At 36.5% G+C, this 17,722-nt stretch overlaps 1 protein-coding gene across 3 annotated transcripts in view; it reads left to right on the forward strand.

The window, feature by feature from the left end:
• The window catches only part of MALRD1 (MAM and LDL receptor class A domain containing 1), a 764,811-nt gene that overhangs the window by 336,219 nt on the left and 410,870 nt on the right, over nt 1-17,722 (forward strand). For all 3 annotated transcript variants that reach the window (XM_081558804.1, XM_081558803.1, XM_081558805.1), the window contains one exon: nt 7,664-7,751. In XM_081558804.1, coding sequence (XP_081414930.1) covers nt 7,664-7,751 — 88 coding nt within the window. The remainder of the gene's footprint in view (nt 1-7,663; nt 7,752-17,722) is intronic.

Raw genomic sequence — 17,722 nt, forward strand, 5'->3', positions numbered from 1 at the left:
TGTTCATTCAAGTTCATCGCTTAAATGACATCAAGAGGCCTATTTTCTCTCTTAAGTTGCATTTAGAAAACACCAGCTTGGGATTTTCCTCGTGGTTCAGTGACTAAGACTCCATGCTTCCAAAGCAGCGGACCCAGATTGGATCCCTAGTCAAGGAACTAGACTGTATATGGCACAACTAAGACCCAGCACAACCAAATAAGTTTAAAGACAAAAAAAGGAAAGGAAATGTGGGCAATGAAGTCTGACATCAAGAGTAACATGTATAGTTTCAGTTGAAATTAGTTTGTTTTTTCCCTGTAATAGTCAATTCTCAGCACATGCTTATCAGGGTACGGGTGCTGGGTGTATACAGCTTTGTGTGTCCCTCAGCGAGCCTCATGTCACTCGTCCTTAAAGTCTCCAAGAAGAGATAGACATTGAAATGCACGCATAACAATATAGTTAAAAATTATGTAACAGTATAATTAAAATGAGAAGTTTTTAAAGAAAAATAGCTTCAACTTGAGTGATCAAGGAAGGCTTCTCTGAGGAAGTAATAATCTAAAACTGAGACTTGAAATGGGATTTCTAATTCACAGTCATCACTGGGTGGATATTATGAAATGTGGAACCAGAACAAAGGACAGATGTGTGTTATCATTGGAGCTTAAACTCATGACCTGATTTTTCTCACTTTCTGTCTACATCAGTTTTAAGAAGTACCCACATGGAGGTAGGGGGTAGCTTTGGAGCTTTTTCCTTTCACAAGGAGATTGAGGGGAGTGTGTTATTTTTTGTAAAAAAGACATTCTGTAAGTCAAAATAATAAACTGCAGTTCTCCTTTTCCTTTAAATGTTATTTTAATAGTATGGAGGATAAAAAATGAGTTTTAATTGAAAAAAAGATAACCTTCAAGAATTTCAGAACTATGCTTCTTCTTAAATGAGAATTTAATTTTGGCACATGTGAACCAGTCACTTAGACAGTATTATATCACATTCTGTTAAAATTCTATTACATCTTATTGTATCTTTAAAAATAATAAAACCACAGTTTTCTGAACTTTTAAGTCAATAATTCCAAACCTGTATCACTTTTCTCTGATATTGACCAGGATTTTTTCAATTAAATGCTTCTTTGTAACCACCAATCAAATTGGTTCTGTATAAATTCTTAGAACTAGGGAAATTGAGAACTATTTGTCTTCATTCACATAATTGATGAGATGTGTAATGGGTTATGGTCTAGATGAGTCCCCGGGGGATGCTGTAATATAGCATGTGAATGTGTCCAGTTTCAAGTAGCAAATTAATTTCAAATTGATCAACATTTATCCCTTTTAAAATCTAGCTAGGCATGTTCCAAAACAGCACTGTTAAGAATTGGCAGGGAGGAAAAACACTTGCCCAAATTTTGACTCTTCCTGTACATCTAAAATGGTATAGAGAGAAAAGGAGCAGAAATAAGCTTTGTGGCTTGCCAACCCTTTAAAAACTGTGGAAAGCAAATCCAAATAATGTGACCTGAATACTCAAGTTTTTTTGGGGGGGTCCTGTCTCTTTCTTTCAAGAAGAAGAATAGAAAAAATTTTTATCTGAATAAAGAAGCTTGTATGAAGTTTTCAGTGACCTTATTTCTTCAACCCCATTCTTTGCTTCTTGATTTTTAAAAAATCTCTACTGTTAATATAGCAGAAGCTTTCATGGGAAAAGATTTTTGTGGGTGGGAAAAGATTTTTGTGGGTATAAAAAGAGCTGGGCTAACAGCAGGTGGATAACCATCTTTGAGAGACTCAAACAAGTTACTCTCATTCAGTTCAGAAGAGTATAAAATGAGGTATAAGAGGAAAGGAGGATGAATTTAGATAAATATTTCAATTTTTACATACATGAGGGGATCATCATACTTCCACAAATTAAGTATATTGGCAAATTAGCACTGTCCAACTTCCCCATTGGGAGACAGTTCTCCATGCATAAAAAAAAAAAAACAAAAAAAAAACACGTTTATTTTATATGTGGTATAGCTGACTAATAATGTTATGATAGTTTCAGGTGCACAGCAAGCAACTCAGCCATATATACATGTATCCATTCTCTCCCAAACTCCCCTCCCACCCAGGCTGCTCCTTGCATTTTGTATGTCCTGTGTTGTTCAGCTTCTGAGCAAAGAATCTATTGCATGGAGTTTACTCTGAGACATTTGCTTGTGTTCCACAATTACTTACCTACCTATAGCCCATCACGTTCCTCCCCTCCTGCATCACCTCCTCCTCCTCCTTGTCCTTCAGTTGTGCCAGCAGCTTATAGCAGCTAGAATCTCCTAATGTTGGGGTTCTTCTTCTGTGATGCAGCCCACCACTCATGCAGAAAAACACCTGGCACTTATCATGTTTCCCTGCAGGAAGTGGGAAAGCAATGGAAGACATTTCTCTGGCTGATGATTTTTGCCATCTCTCTAAGTCAAATCTCTTGTATATTCTCTCAGTGTATGTATATGAAACAGTGACAGGCTAACTTGTTAGCTTGAAAGTAGGGTAAAGTCTCAGACCCTTCATGGTTTCTAACCTAACCAGCATGCACAAGGAATTGCAAACCCTAGTGCCCATAGAAACCAGGCAAGGGATGTGAATTAAGAAAAGTGGTTTGGGTGTAAAATAATTAATGGCAACTGACTTTCAGCCTTAGAGTTAGGTGTGATAGGGAGTAATGGGGACTGCAGCAACTACAGGCAGTATCTTCTTGAGAAATATCCTACCTTAGAAGTATTTGCTGGGACTTCCCTGGTGGTACAATGGTTAACACTTTGCCTTCCAATGCAGGGAGTGCAGATGCGATCCCTGATTGTGAAGCTCTTGAAAAGTCAAAATATAAAACAGAAGCAATAATGTATTCAATAAAGACTTTTTAAATGGTCCATATCAAGAAAATCTTTTTTTTTTTTAAAGAAGTATTTGGCAACCTATTCTACTTGAAACAGGCTTCCCTTATAGCTCAGTTGGTAAAGAATCCGCCTGCAATACCAGAAACTCCTGTTCCATTCCTGGGTTTGGAAGATCTGCAGAAGGGATAGGCTACACACTCCAGTATTTGTATTCTTGGGCTTCCCTTGTGGCTCAGCTGGTAAAGAATCCACCTGCAGTGTGGGAGACCTGGGCTCAATCCCTGGGTTGGGAAGATGGCCTGGAGAAGGGAAAGGCTAACCAATCCAATATTCCAGCCTGGAGAATTCCATGGACTGTAGAGTCCGTGGGGTTGCAAAGAATCGGACATGACTGAGCCACTTTCACTTTTCCTACTTGAAAGCACTGTTGGGGTTAATCTAAGTTCACAAGAACTGAACCGTCACCATTTAGTCTTTTCTGTCATTGATGATGAGAAACACCAGGACGGGGAAGACTGTTTTTTCCTTCTTGGTAACCAGGGGAACAGTTGGCACAATTCCAAAGTAGACTTGCACAGAAAAACTGAATTCTTACCAACCTGTATATTATGAAGCCTGACAAGAAATTTTTGTATTTTTTTAGATATGTAAGCTGAGTCATATGGTAGTTTTAGTTTTTTGAGAAAACTCCATAGTGTCTTTCCTAGTGGCTGTACCAACTTGCATTCCCACCAACAGTGTAGGAGGGCTTCCCAGGTGGCTCAGTGGTTAAGAATCCGCATGCCAATGCAGGAGACTTGGGTTCTGTCCCTGGGTTGGGAAGAACCCCTGGAGAAGGAAATGGAAACCCATTCCACTACTCTTACCTGGAAAATCCCATCGACAGAGGAACTTGGTGGGCTGCAGTCCACGCAAAGGTTTGGACATGACTGAGCACACACACATGCAGCATTGTAGGAGGGCTCCCTTTTCACCACATCTGAGTCAACATTCGTTAACTTGTGTTCTTTCTGATGATAGCTGTTCTGACGAGTGTGAGGTGATATCTCATTATGGTTCTAAGTTGCAGTCTCCTGAAGCTTAGTGATGTGGAGCATCTTTTCCTATGCATGTTGGCCATCTGCATTTCCTCTTAGGAAAATTCAGCTCTTCTGCCCATTTTTTTTTAAATTAGGTGGTTTGTTTTCCTGATGTTGAGTTGTAGAAGCTGTTTATATATGTTGGATATTAACCCCTTGTAGGTCACATCATTTGCAAAAATCTTTGCCCATTCGGTAGGTTGTCTTTTCATTTTGCTGATGGTTTCCTTTGCTGTGCAAAAGCTTTTAAGTTTAACTAGGCCCCATGTGTTTATTATTTTATTTTATTTTGTTTTAGAAGATAGATTAAAAAAATATTGCTGTGATTTTGTCAAAGAGTGTTCTGCCTATGCTTTCCTCTAGGACTTCTATGGTTTCTGATCTCAGATTTAGGTCTTTAATCCATTTTGAGTGTATTTTTGTATATAGTGTTAGAGAATGTTCTGATTTCATTCTTTAACATGTAGCTGCCAATTTTCCCAGACACACTTATTGAAGAGACTATCTGTTCTCCATCGTATATTCTTACCTCCTTTGTCATTCATTAATTTACCATTAAGTGCACAGGTTTATTTCTGCCAAACCATTTTTCATAGTGACTGTATCATTTTGGATTCCCATCATCAATGCATTGGAATTCCAGTTTCTCTACACAGGATTTGTGCTTTTTATAAATTTAAGCAAGAATTTCAAATTTTTCTGAAGATGAGTTATATTAAAAATTGATGTATTATCCTGGAATTTTGTAATTTTTTTTCCCAATGCGGAGTGGTTAAACTAAATGGCAGGCTCAATCCATTCCAGTTTTCCTTTCTTTTGAGTTAATAGAGTATATGTGTGTGTGTATATGTACATATGTGTATATGTACATATCTATATATGTACATATATATAACTCATATAAGAATTAATATGCATATGTTAGGAAATTGAAGGTATTTTGGTAAAAAAATATGATTAAATTCTGTCTTACATATGAATGATTAGTTTCTATATCATGTAAACACTTTGGTGAATAACTTGGTTTCCTCAATATGGAAAAGAATCTATTCAGACAAGTATTTAGAAGCTTATTAATATAAGAGTCTTTGGCTATATTAGAGCTAAAATTTCCAGTGTAGCTGACAAGGCCACTCCATCTTTATTTGAAGCATGCAACAGCCCATGAGAACAACTTAAAAGGGCTGAATTACTTTATAAAATTTCCAAGCCAGTAATAGTTCTCACGTAAGTAGAATTGGCCTCTACAGATAATGCAGGTCTTTCAGACTGAATTGGAATTTTCAATTGCCTTTTAAGTCATTCAGTAAGGTGCTAATGAAACTTAGGAGGAAAATTTGGCTTCCCTAATGTCCAGAGTGGCAATACTGCCTTGCATACAACAACATTAGTGTTTTAATATCCTTCCATTTATTCTGGGAAAAACACCGAGAGAAAGTGAATTTTCCAGAATAGAGACACTTGGGTTTGCTTTTTCTTGTGACTAGTTCCTTAGGATAATTTGCAAAGCTTTTTACAAGACTGAAATAAATACAGGACAGAAGTAGAATTGAACTTTAACATTCATAACTTTTTCTCAAGATATGATTTATTATCAAGTAGCCTTTTTTAATGTCTTCCTTAATTAAATATTCAAAAGAGGCTGAGACTGCAGTTATATATGCAAATTGACTTTTTTTAGTATCTCAGCTTGAAATTATTGTTCATTCTTTCTCAAGAATGCTACCATTTAGAGGTTATGAAATTGAAGATATTTCAGTAAAAATTATGGTTAATTTTTGTCTTAGAGCGAGACCCAACTGTCCTCTGCCATGGATTATTTCTGTGTCTTCCCATTGACAGTGCTAGTAGAAACAATATCAAAATGCTTATTATGTAATATGAAGTAACCGCAATGCAAATACTCCTTGTATAGACAGCATCCACTCACAAATGCTGCTTACCTGGTGTGGACTGTCAATGAGAGAATTTGTAACTTTCACAAATGGCCAATTCTTGAATTTGTGACTATATAAAGACAACAAAAGGAATGTTTTAGGACAGTTGAGCCCACCCACCCACTTGAATGGAGCTATGTGTGGTTATATACCCATATGGTTAGCTTATAGATATTTATATGTACAGTTGTGCTTTTCATAGACTTGAGGTTCTATTATATCAATTTTCTAGTCCTCCTCATGAATAAAACAAGATAATCATGAGCAGTGTAGCCAAGTTAGTAATGCTTATTTTTATTTATCCTAATTTTTCCTTTTTCTTACATCTTCTGAGCCTCTTGTTACCATGTCTTCTGTTGTATTGCAGTGATATTGATCCAAGGAATGTATTAGTAATTAATTAATGTATAGTTATTAATCAGTCCTTACATCTTTTTCTTATTCACTCAACTGCTATCTTTATTTTCTATAAAATAAGAGATATTTTATTGCAGTGTGTTCTGTCAAATTCTGACTGCTGGCTTTTTGTTTATTAGAATACATTTGTGTTTCTGTTTTCTTCCCCTGTAATGTTTCTTTTAATCATGCTGGTGGTGAAAAGAAGGGTGCATTTTATATTTGCAGTGATCCATTTTAAAGCAGCAGGAGACTTCCTATTATTCAGGCAGTGTTAGGTGGACTATATTTGCCTATTAGTTGAGTGCATAAACCTTTTCCAAATTGATTCATTTCCTTAGTGACATATCAGGGAGAAAATTCTACTAATTCTGAAGAAAATCTAGAAAGCTGGTGGAAGATGTCAAGAGGCTTAAGGTCAGTAATTTGACCTTTTAATTATCTTCTTTAGGGCATGAATAATGTATGAAACAACTTTTAATGGAGGATAGAATTTGAAGAACGAAATAAAATTTAAATTTCCATATATAGCATTAGTGAGGAAAAATGAAACAGAAACATATTCCTATACTAATGGAAAAAGGAATGTGTTTTTTTGAGTTTGCTTACTGTTCTTCATTACATAGCAGAATTTCTAGTAAGTGTGCAACATCTTTGCATGAGTATTAAAATAATTCATCATGATTAATTCTGCTATAGTAAATCTCAGCCCTAATTACAGTCTGCCATATACTATCGTGGTTTGTCAGTATTTCATATTTTACTGGAGTTGCAGTGGAATTGTAGCTTGTATAACAGCACCGATGTCATCTGAGTTCACTGTGATTAATGTGGTTCTGAAGGAGATCTAATAATGATTAGCCAGTTTCATAAAGTGTTACAGAATAAGGTCGATGTGAGAAAAATTTTAAAGCTCTTCCCAGTGTGCAGTCTAGCAAGTACCTCTGGCAACAAATTGGGTTTCTTGAAGGATGAAGAGATTTAACCTTGGAAACAGATGAGCTACTGGGGCAATGCTGGGCCGAGGTTCAGTAATTTGCCTTAAGGCTCAGAGGAAAGCAAGACAAGTCTAGAATCAATGATGGAAGGTTATAAAGAAGTAGATATAAATCTGATACACTGAAATCACAAAAAGTCAAAACTTTCACCATAAACAGAATGGGCTTCATGGATATAATGGGCCCAGTAAGGTGTGGAGCTTCCTATGACTGGAAGTATTTGGTAGAGAGACAAGATGCTTGCTTAGGGAGAGTTTTACAAAGTATGATTTTAATGGTTCAGAAGAAGAGATTGTCTTTAGGTAAATTCTGAATTCTTTTTCAACCATGTAGATCCATAAATGAATTTCACTCACAATATCAACAAATTTCTTATATTGTTCTTAGATTTCGGTGGAGGCTTCAGTGGGAGATGGCTTTACTGGAGACATTGCAATTGATGATTTGTCATTTATGGACTGCACTCTCTACCCTGGTAAGGAAGAGTATTTCAATGTATGAGTGTTTTCAAGCCTGTTTACTTGAATAAGACTGCCAAGGAAATCAGTATTTCATTTCCAGAAATATTCCAAAAGTACTCTCACTTCTCTCTATTCTATTAACATATTAACCCTGCAAAAAGGTTGCAAATCTTTGTAATTGGTCAAACTCTTTGCAAACATAGTAAAGAGGTTTGAATCAGTTGTGTATACATCCTATCACAATCAAAGTATTAGGAAAACGTGTCTGAAGTTAAACAGTAATTCTATTATATTGGGGGGGGTGCGGTTATAATAACTGAACTGGTTGCTTTGTAATTACATTGTTTTGGAGACTTTAGTAGCCTTTCAGTTACCTTCAGTGATGTCTTACTCTCAGGCTGCACTTTAAACATTCCTGAGGATTGGTGCCAGCCATTTCGTTTCCAAGTTATAGACTTCTTTCCATTAAAAAACTAATCTATTTATTCCAGATTTATATTTCCATCCTCAAACTTCCCCCCCAAACTCCAAAAAGAAAGTGAAAGTCACTTAATAGTGTCCGACTCTTAGAGACGCCATGGACTATATAGTCCATGGAATTCTCCAGGCCAGAATACTGGAGTGGGTAGCCCTTCCCTTCTCCAGGGGATCTTCCCAACTCAGGGATCTAACCCAGGTCTCCCACATTGCAGGAAGATTTTTACCAGCTGAGCTGCCAGGGAAGCCCAAGAATGCTGGAACTCCATAGTTGGATACTAACCACCTATTCAATATCCAAACTTAGATGTAATGAGCATCTCAAAGATAACTAGGGGAAATAATCTAAAACAAACATGCCCCAAGGGAGACTCATTCCAGCAGTGCATAGTGATCCAGTAGGGTAGATATCAAGTTCTTGGAAGGTGATCTTGGGATTGAGACTGTAGACTCTTTAATTGCATGACAAGAAGAAGCACGATCTCCTCCTCAGAGTGATCAGAGGTTGGGTAGTTTAAAAATCAGTTGCATTAATCCATATGAAGAGCACTTTCATATCCTGAAAACTTTACATGCAATGGTCCATCAGAATACCTGCCCCTCCCCAGACATAATCAGAGGGCTGGATTCCAGTGCTTTCTGCTGTAGCTACATGTCCCAGCTCCAATTTTCCAGCTCATCATTCTGGCAGGATTAACCATCATCCTTTGTGTAGCAGTTTCCATGGAACTCTGTAAAGTCAAACCCCTCTCCAGAAAGCCAGTAAAGATGAAATCAGAATTCAACAAGTTTACCTTTATCCCTCAATGTGTAAAAGTAAATTCTTTATGACCCATTGTCCCCTCAATCCTATCATTTTTGCCTGCCTTCTTGTCTCAGTGAATGACAGTTTATCTCTAGTTGCTTATTCTTCATCAACAAATTTGATTAACTACTAGCTACACGTGTATCCAGACTCCACTCCTCATTTCCCTTGCTTCTCTCCTCTTGGTCCAAACCACCAGTGTCTCTATATAGATTTTTGTGATTGCTTTTTAAATGATCTCTCTGCTTCTACCCTTGAACCGTGTAATCTCTTCTCATAACAGCAGCCAGAATGATCCTTTTCAAACTTACATAAGCTCATGTCACCTTAACCTGAGCCTTGCTATGACATCCATCTCACTCCGAACAAAAGCCAAACTTCTTACAATAACATCCAAGGAATAAATGACTGGCACTGTCATATATGGCTCTGTCTTTATCTTCTACCACTGTGCTTTTTTTTGAAAGCACCTTATTTTTTAAAATTTATTTGTTTAATTTTTGTCTGTGCTGGCTCTTCATTGCTGCACACAGACTTTCTCTAGTTGTGGTGAATAGGGGCTACTCTCTAGTTGAGGTGTGCAGCTTCTCACTGAGGTGGCTTCTCTTGTTGTGGGCTCTTGGTGCATTGGCTTTATTAGTTGTGGCACATGGAAATACTTTCCCCACAGCATGTAGGATCCTCCGGGACCAGGAATCAATCCTGTGTCACCTGCATTGGTGGGTGATTTCTTAACCACTGAACCACCAGGGAAGCCCTGACCAATGTGCTTCTAATTGACGTCCCTCAACGACAAGATTTCCTAGCTGGTCCTTGATTACTCCAACCCCCTTATGCCTCAGGACTTTTATACCTGCTTTCCCCTCTTCCTGGAATGTGCTTCCTCCAGATATCCATTTACCTCCTCCTTTCTGATCTCTGCTGGAGAATTTCTTCTCTAGTAAAACCTTCTCTCAACCTATACTCTACCTCTCTCTCAAACATACACACATCTCTTCTTATCTCTTTACCTGACATTTTCCATCTCCTGTTTTTCTCCACAACACCTATCACTTTATAGTCAAATTTGATTTTCTCCCATAATAATGTTGCATGAGAGTAGGGATTTTATTTTATCACTGCTGTCCCTTGTAGTATAAACAGTACCTAGCACATAGTAGTGCTCAATAAGCATCTGTTGGATAGATGGGTGGATAGTGGAGAGATGTATATTTTTTAAAGTGCTTATATATTTTAGTTTATCATTACTATTGCTAAAATATTAATTCTGCATGTAAGATACTAGGTTATATATATATGTCAGCCTCTGTTGAAAGCCAAATCTCAATGGCATATAACCAGTAGCATTTATTTTTTGCTCTCAAGTGTGTCAGTTGGCATAGAAAAATAACAGCAAACATACACTCTTCTTGTTCATATCCCTGTATAATTCTATGTCGTTTTAATTATTTTAGTCACTGAGTTGTGTCTGACTCTTTTGTGACCCCGTGGACTCTTGCCCACCAGGCTCCTCTGTCCTTGGGATTTCCCAGGCAAGAATACTGGAGTAGGTTGCCATTTCCTTCTCCAGGGGATCTTCCTGACCTAAGGATCAAACCTGCATCTTCCTGCACTGGCAGGCGGATTCTTTATCACTGAGCTACCAGGGAAGCCCCATAATTCTGTGTAGTTCCAAACTATATATCTGTTTTGTGTGTCCTGTCTATCTGGGACCCGGGCTGATGGACAAAATCCTTGTCTGACATATTCTGTTTTTAAATCAGAGGGTTAGAAAAATAAAACACTCTTAAAGCTTCTATCAGGGCCTTGTGTCTACTCGCTTCCACTGGTCAGAGCAAGTTAAGTGATCAAGCCTAACAATGGGGCACGGCAGTATTCGCTATAGTCAGGGAGCTTGGCAAGGACAGAAAATACAGAAAGTCCTTAAAAGAAAGGGAGCTGATAAATGGTCATATTCCCTGGTGGTCCAGTGGTTGGATATCTGCCTTCCAGTGCAGGGCATGCAGGTTTGATCCCTGGTAGGGGAACTGGGTTCCCACATGCTGCACTACAACTAAGGCCATGCACCGCAACAACTCTGGGTGTGTGTGCTCTAGAGTCCATGTGCCACAACTAGAGAGAAGTCCATGGGCCTCAGTGAAGATCCTGTGTGCCACAACTAAGACCCAGCAGTGCCATAAATAAGTAAATCAGTATTAAAAAACACACTTCCTTAAATATTGTCTGTCATTCTCCATATCATCTCATATAATCCTGTAACCTTTTAGAAATCTGGAATAGTCCTTGGTCCATCACAGGTTGAAGAGACTTTGAATGATGAATAGGTTGGATGCCTTTGTTATCCCAATTTTGTGGAGCAAATTGAGAAGGAGATAGCCAGTCTAAGGCTACATAGCTATCAAATGGCAGAGTGCGGTCTTCTTTGGATAAGAATGCTCACCACTATCATTCATTATATTGCTCATCAAATGCGTTAACCTCCCAAGGAAGAGAAAGCGATTTCCATTTTAGGAATATGAAAAACGAAACTTGAAGAGTATAGATGACTGGGATGAGAATACACAGTTGAAAGCTGTAATGAGATTTTCACCTAAGGTTTCTGATTTCACTAGCCAAATCACCTCCCACTCTTAGCTTAGGGAGAATGGCTGTAACCCCAGTGGCGGAAGGGAATAAAGAATTCAGAAAGAGAACCAAGGCATCGTGGATACTGTTGCTGCTTTAATTATACTGCTGCGTGTGTTCTGTAGCTGATGTTTCCAAGGTGGAGAGGAAAGAGCTGCCAGAAACAAGGGCAGAGATGTGAAATATCAGTTACACACCATTAGTCCCAATTTTCTGGTTTACATTTTGGAAGAAAAATATGGAATTTTAAAGACAGTCTGAACTGTGTGGTTTTCATGTTGGCTTCATAACAAAAGAAACTTTGGATTGAAACTGCAGAATCTGATGAAGCCATATGTCTCATAAAGGAAGTTGATGTAATCTTACTATAAAATGAAAATAAAAATTAGGCTTTTAATAAAAATATTGCTTTTGATGATTATCAGTCAGTGTTTCGTCATGACATCACATTAGCTGAGATGGGATCAGGATATGTAGGATCACTTACAGACGTTGATTTGCTGTCAGTATAAACATTATCTATGGCATGTTCCCTTTCTTGATTAACAAAACAAAACAAATAAAAACTAAAAAAAAAAACAAAACCACAAACTACTGACCTCACGTCCAAAATACAGTTTTGTAACCTGTAATTTTATTTTATACTAAAAATGGCTAAAGTGGAGTAGATTATTTCATTTTTACCCATTTCCTCAAAATCGAACTCTTTCCACCATATCTCCCTTATTCCTTTTGGATGAACTCAGTTTTCTCTAGCAACCCAGGATTGAAATACCATAGTCATCTTTGGCTTTCCTCTTAAACTTGCTCGCTTGCAGATGCTATTAACTCTCAGCTCCAAAATATTTATCACATCTGTTCTATTTTTTCCATTACCTCTGCCATGTCCTTGACTCGAATGATTGAGCTTCTTAACTGCAAAACTTTATTACTTTTCCTCAATAATTTTTATGCCATAAGCTTAGTTTCTTTCCACTTAATCCTAGACGATTATTACTTGCTCTTTTAGGTCATTCCTCTCTCATTTTCTAACTTCTAGTTGTTTCTAACAATTTTCAAATCCAGTCTCAATTATGGATTGTACTGCCTTTGTTTCAGTACTTTGATGACAGAGATTCTTGTTTTAAATCTAATTCAGGAGGAAAATAGAGAAACAGCTGTTTAGGCAAGATTAATTACATTTCTAGGGAAAGTAGACAATCTTAACCATGCAATTGAATCGTATGATTCTTTGCATCAGTATGTGATGATGTTGTCTATTCTCAGAGTAGATAATGATGCAGAATGATGGCAAGGTTAAATAGCTTTCCCTTCACCTTGAATTAGACCTTCAGAGTAGATTATTTTGGAAGAATTGTTGCCAGACATTCAGATTTAAAAATATTATCCCAGAGGAAGTATCTGTTTCGCATCATGCCTTCCATCTTCAGTCAGAAAAGCAAGAAGTACATTTCTTTCAGCAGAACACATGCAGCAGGAGTTCTCTTTCTTGTGTCCAAGATTATTGGTGAGATAGCTGAGTTATATGGAAGAGTAGATCTGTGATGACATGGCATCATGACATACTGTTTGCCAACTGAAAGAAAAATTACCTATATACTTTTCAGTTTTTTTATTTACACTTTTCATTTTGTATTGGAGTATAGCAAATTAACAATGTTTTGGTAGTTTCAGGTGAACAGCAAAGGCACTCAGCCATACATATATCCATTCTTCCCCAAACTCCCCTCCCATCCAGGCTGCCACATAACTGAGCAGAGTTCCATGTGCTATATAGTAGGTTCTTGTTGGTTATCCATTTTAAATACAGCAGTGTATACATATCCATCCCAAACTCCAGAACTCTCCCTTCTCCCCATCCTTTCCCCCACCCCTGCCACCAAAAGTTCATTTCCTAAGTCTGTGAGTCTCTGTTTTGTAAATAAGTTGTTTGCATCATATCTTTTTATATTCCACATATGAGAGATGTCATATGATATTTCTCCTTTTCTGACTTCACTCAATATGACAATCTCTAGGTCCATCTATATTGCTGCAAATAGCATTATTTCATTCTTTTTAATTCTTTGTAATATTCCATTATATACATGTACCATATTTTCTTTATCCATTTCTCTGTAAATGTCTGTAAATCATAAATAGTTCTGCAGTGAACATTGGGGTGCATGTATCCTTTCAGATCGTGTTTTTCTCTGGATATATCCCCAGGAGTGGGTACTTTTCACCAGTTTAAAGTTTCAGAATTCAGCATGCATATTACATTGATTAGTTACTAGAATTGCTAATTATTAGAGTGAGTATTGGACTTCTCAGGGGGCACAGTTGTAAAGAATTCGCCTGCCGATGCAGGAGAAGCAAGAGATGTAGGTTCAATCTCTGAGTCGGGAAGTTTTCCTGGAGTTGGAAATGGCAACCCATTCCAGTATTCTTGCCTGGAAAGTTCCAAGAGGAGTCTGTGGGATACAGTCCATGGGATTACAAAGAGTCGGACATGACTGAACATGCATAAGGAAAGAGAATGAACATCACTATCCAATGTATTTGTATTTTATTTTTCCAAGGAAAGTTGTTACTAAGTCAGGGGCATATCTTGCATCTGATGATACCTTAAGATTGAGAAACCATATTAACTCTTTACAGAATGCTTAGCAACAGTTTTTACCATGTTCCTCTCCTACCCACCGAGTAGTTTTTGCTATTGCTGCCAAACCGGCCAAGTTATGGAATTTTTGACATCTCTCCTCCTTTGCATACACATCTTACCAGCTTTATTTGTGCTTGATCAAGTCTCCCTTCCTTTTACAAAGAGTGGGGTTTGTTTCAGTGGCAAAATGTGTGTGTTATATTGTGTATGCTTTTAAGATATCACAGGCAGCTTTTTACCTTCTAATACTAAGCTGTTTGGTGTGCCCATTACATTTATCTCAGGATAATAAATTTCATGAAAGCATTATGCTTTGGGGAAAATCTGTATTTTGAAAAGAAATACAGATTCTGAAAAAATTTTAAAAGTGCTGGAAATATTTCTTCAAGGCATAGATGAAGAAATTCGAGACTCAGTGATTATAATCTGAAATATCCTTGTTTTAGTGTTCTAGTGTAGTTTTATAAAGTGATTCAGCATATATCCAGGGAAAAGTTTTGTCCAAAGCCTGTGATCTATGCAACTTAATATTTTTTATTATGTCTCTAGAAAATAAAACTGGACAAATAATTGACTTATTTTAAATTTAAAACTTAAAAACTTTATCATCTTTTATTGAGGGAAGTGCTAAATACCCCAAATGGAGAAGACTGTTAAAATACTTAAATTTTATCTGGAAAAAGCACATTCCTCCAATTGTTCTTTTGGTGCTCTCAAAGATACTACACTTAAGATGCATTAATTTTGGTGGAATACAGAGTAATGAGAAAAGGACAAAGAACTTCAAGATTTAAAAAGCCTAGTCAACCTCATGCAAAAATATTAGAATAAATCCAGATATAAGCTTATGGAAATGAATTAGAAAAACAATAAAAATGAAGATTATGTTAAAAATAGCCAGAGATTAAAATACAATTACAGAAGAATGGAATTAGGAAGACAGTTGGATATTATTTTCAAAGTGCTGAGAAAAAATGAGTTAGTCTATAGCAAAGCAAAATTCTTTCAAGAATGAGGGTGAAAAAAGGCACTCAGTATGACATCCACAAACAAATAAAAAAATGAATTTACTGCACCAGACTCTTACCAAATGAACGATGTAAACGTCAACATTATAAAACAGAATGAGCCAAGCCAAGGGTGAGATGCAAAAGGGAATAGACAGCAAAGTAAATGACAAACATACAGGTAGTTCTTAGCCATATTAGTGGATGACGAATGTGTGATATGACCAGAATGCTTATACACTCTTGAAGAGTATAGACATTGATGCAATTACTTTTGAAACCAGTTTGGCATTGTGTGTGTTAGTCACTCAGTCATGTCTCCTGCATTGCAGGCAGATTGAGCCACCAGGGAAGCCCCAGTTTGGCATTATCTATTATAATTAAATGCGCATGCTCTGTGACCAAGCAATTCCATACCTAGGTATATAAGGAGAAATGTACAAACAAACAAATCCTCAAACAGGATCAGCTCAAGAACCACTGATGGTATAATGGCTACAAAACATATGAAAACATATGTTACATAGTCATATAGTGAGCTATTATACAGCAATCAACTCCTAAATGTATGTGGGAACATACATTAGCTTGGGTGAGTGAATATACAATGTTAAGAAAAAATTAAGTTGCAGATTATATAAATAATGAGTCCATTCATCTAAAGTTTGATTCTCAACAATGTTTTATTTAAAAAGAATCTACGTGGTGTTCCATGTATATGGTCACTATTCTAAGAATTTCACAGTGTTAAGTTATTTAGTCACATAATGAGCTAATAAGTTAACACTGTAAGAGCTTATTTGGTTTATATGCAAATGAACAAAATATGAACACAAGTGAAAGCAAAGAAATAAAAAACAGATTTCAATGTCCTGTGAACCAGGAAAAATTGCTATGAGGGTCTGGAATCAACAGAGAAACACTGGAGGGTTCAAATCTACTTGTGAATTTTATTTTCATAAACTAGAAGGTAAGCATATGGCTTTTATTATCCTTTTAAAAAAACCTATATTTTATGTTCATTTTTCTACATGTATAATTACATTTCATGAAAAAAAAGTGAAAGTGTTAGTTGCTCAGTCGTGTCTTAACTCTTTGTGACCTCATGGCTCCTCTGTCCACAGAATCCTCCAGGCAAGGATACTGGAGTGGGTTGACACTCCCTTTTCCAGGGGATCTTCCATACTCAGGGATTGAACCCAGGTCCTGCATTGCAGGTGGATTCTTTACTGTCTGAGCCACCAGGAAAGCCCAATACATTTCATAATAAAATATAAAATGATAAGCAAGAAAAGTTTGAGTTGCCCAATAGATTTATGGGTCAAAAAGTGGTCATTTGTGTTAAAAAAAAAATTGAATTTAGATTCTTGTCACAGACAATAGAGAACAATAGAGGCCACATGGAGTAAAGATCTAAATGTGAAAAGTAAAGCTACCAAAACTTCATGAAAATTATCAAAGACATATTTACGATATTCGAACAGGGAGGATTATTTTTCAGTGAAAATTTAAAGCACAAACCATAAAGGAAATGATTGATATATTAAAGTTAGAATTTTTTTATTCTGAAGGGCAGCCATACAAAATGAAAAAACAAATCATAGGTTAAGAGAGCTTATTTTTCACATAGATAAATGATTGAGAATTAGTATAGAGAATATGGGATTAATTTAAATTTGTGAATTAATAAGAAAAAGACAATGGATTCAATAGAGAGAAAGAGCAGAGGATGTGAATAGTCAAAAACTATAGTAAAATACTTGAGTGGCCAAAAAGTCTCATTAGTTAGGGAAATACAAGTTAGAATATCACAGAATTATTTCAGAACTGTTACTGTGGCAAACATTAAAAAAAAAAAAATCTCATGATACCACGTGTTGGCTAGAATATAAGAAATGCACACATTTCTGGGTGGAAATGGTAAACCACCTTTGAAAACAACTAAAGTTGACTAATTACATATTCTATAACTTTGAAATTTCATTTTAAGATGACTTGTCTTGGAAGTACTCTGGTATATGTTCACAAAGAGAAATGTACAAACACATCCATTGTAGGACTTTATATTCTTACTGTCCTACTTGAGAAGAGATATACCAGCTGCAGACTATTCATACAATAAATATTGAATCTCAGTATTCATTTAATTGAATACCCTAAAGCAGTTAAAAATGAATGAATTGAATCTGTATATATCAATAGAGAGAAATCTGAAAAGTATGTTTTGAGTAAAAAATGCAAGTTCAAAAAAATATGAATATTATTTATGTAAAATTTTCTGACACATAATAGTATATATTTTATGCAGAAAATGTTTGTTTGAGATAAGGATACAAAAACATGCATTGGAGGAATTCTTACTATATTCAGGATGTTAGTTCTTCCTAAGTTGATCTATAGGCTTAATGCAACCCCAATCAAACAGAA

This window comes from Giraffa tippelskirchi, chromosome 13 (assembly GCF_054371585.1).
Source record: "Giraffa tippelskirchi isolate mGirTip1 chromosome 13, T2T-mGirTip1v1.2.pri, whole genome shotgun sequence".
Taxonomy (NCBI): Eukaryota; Metazoa; Chordata; class Mammalia; order Artiodactyla; family Giraffidae; genus Giraffa; species Giraffa tippelskirchi.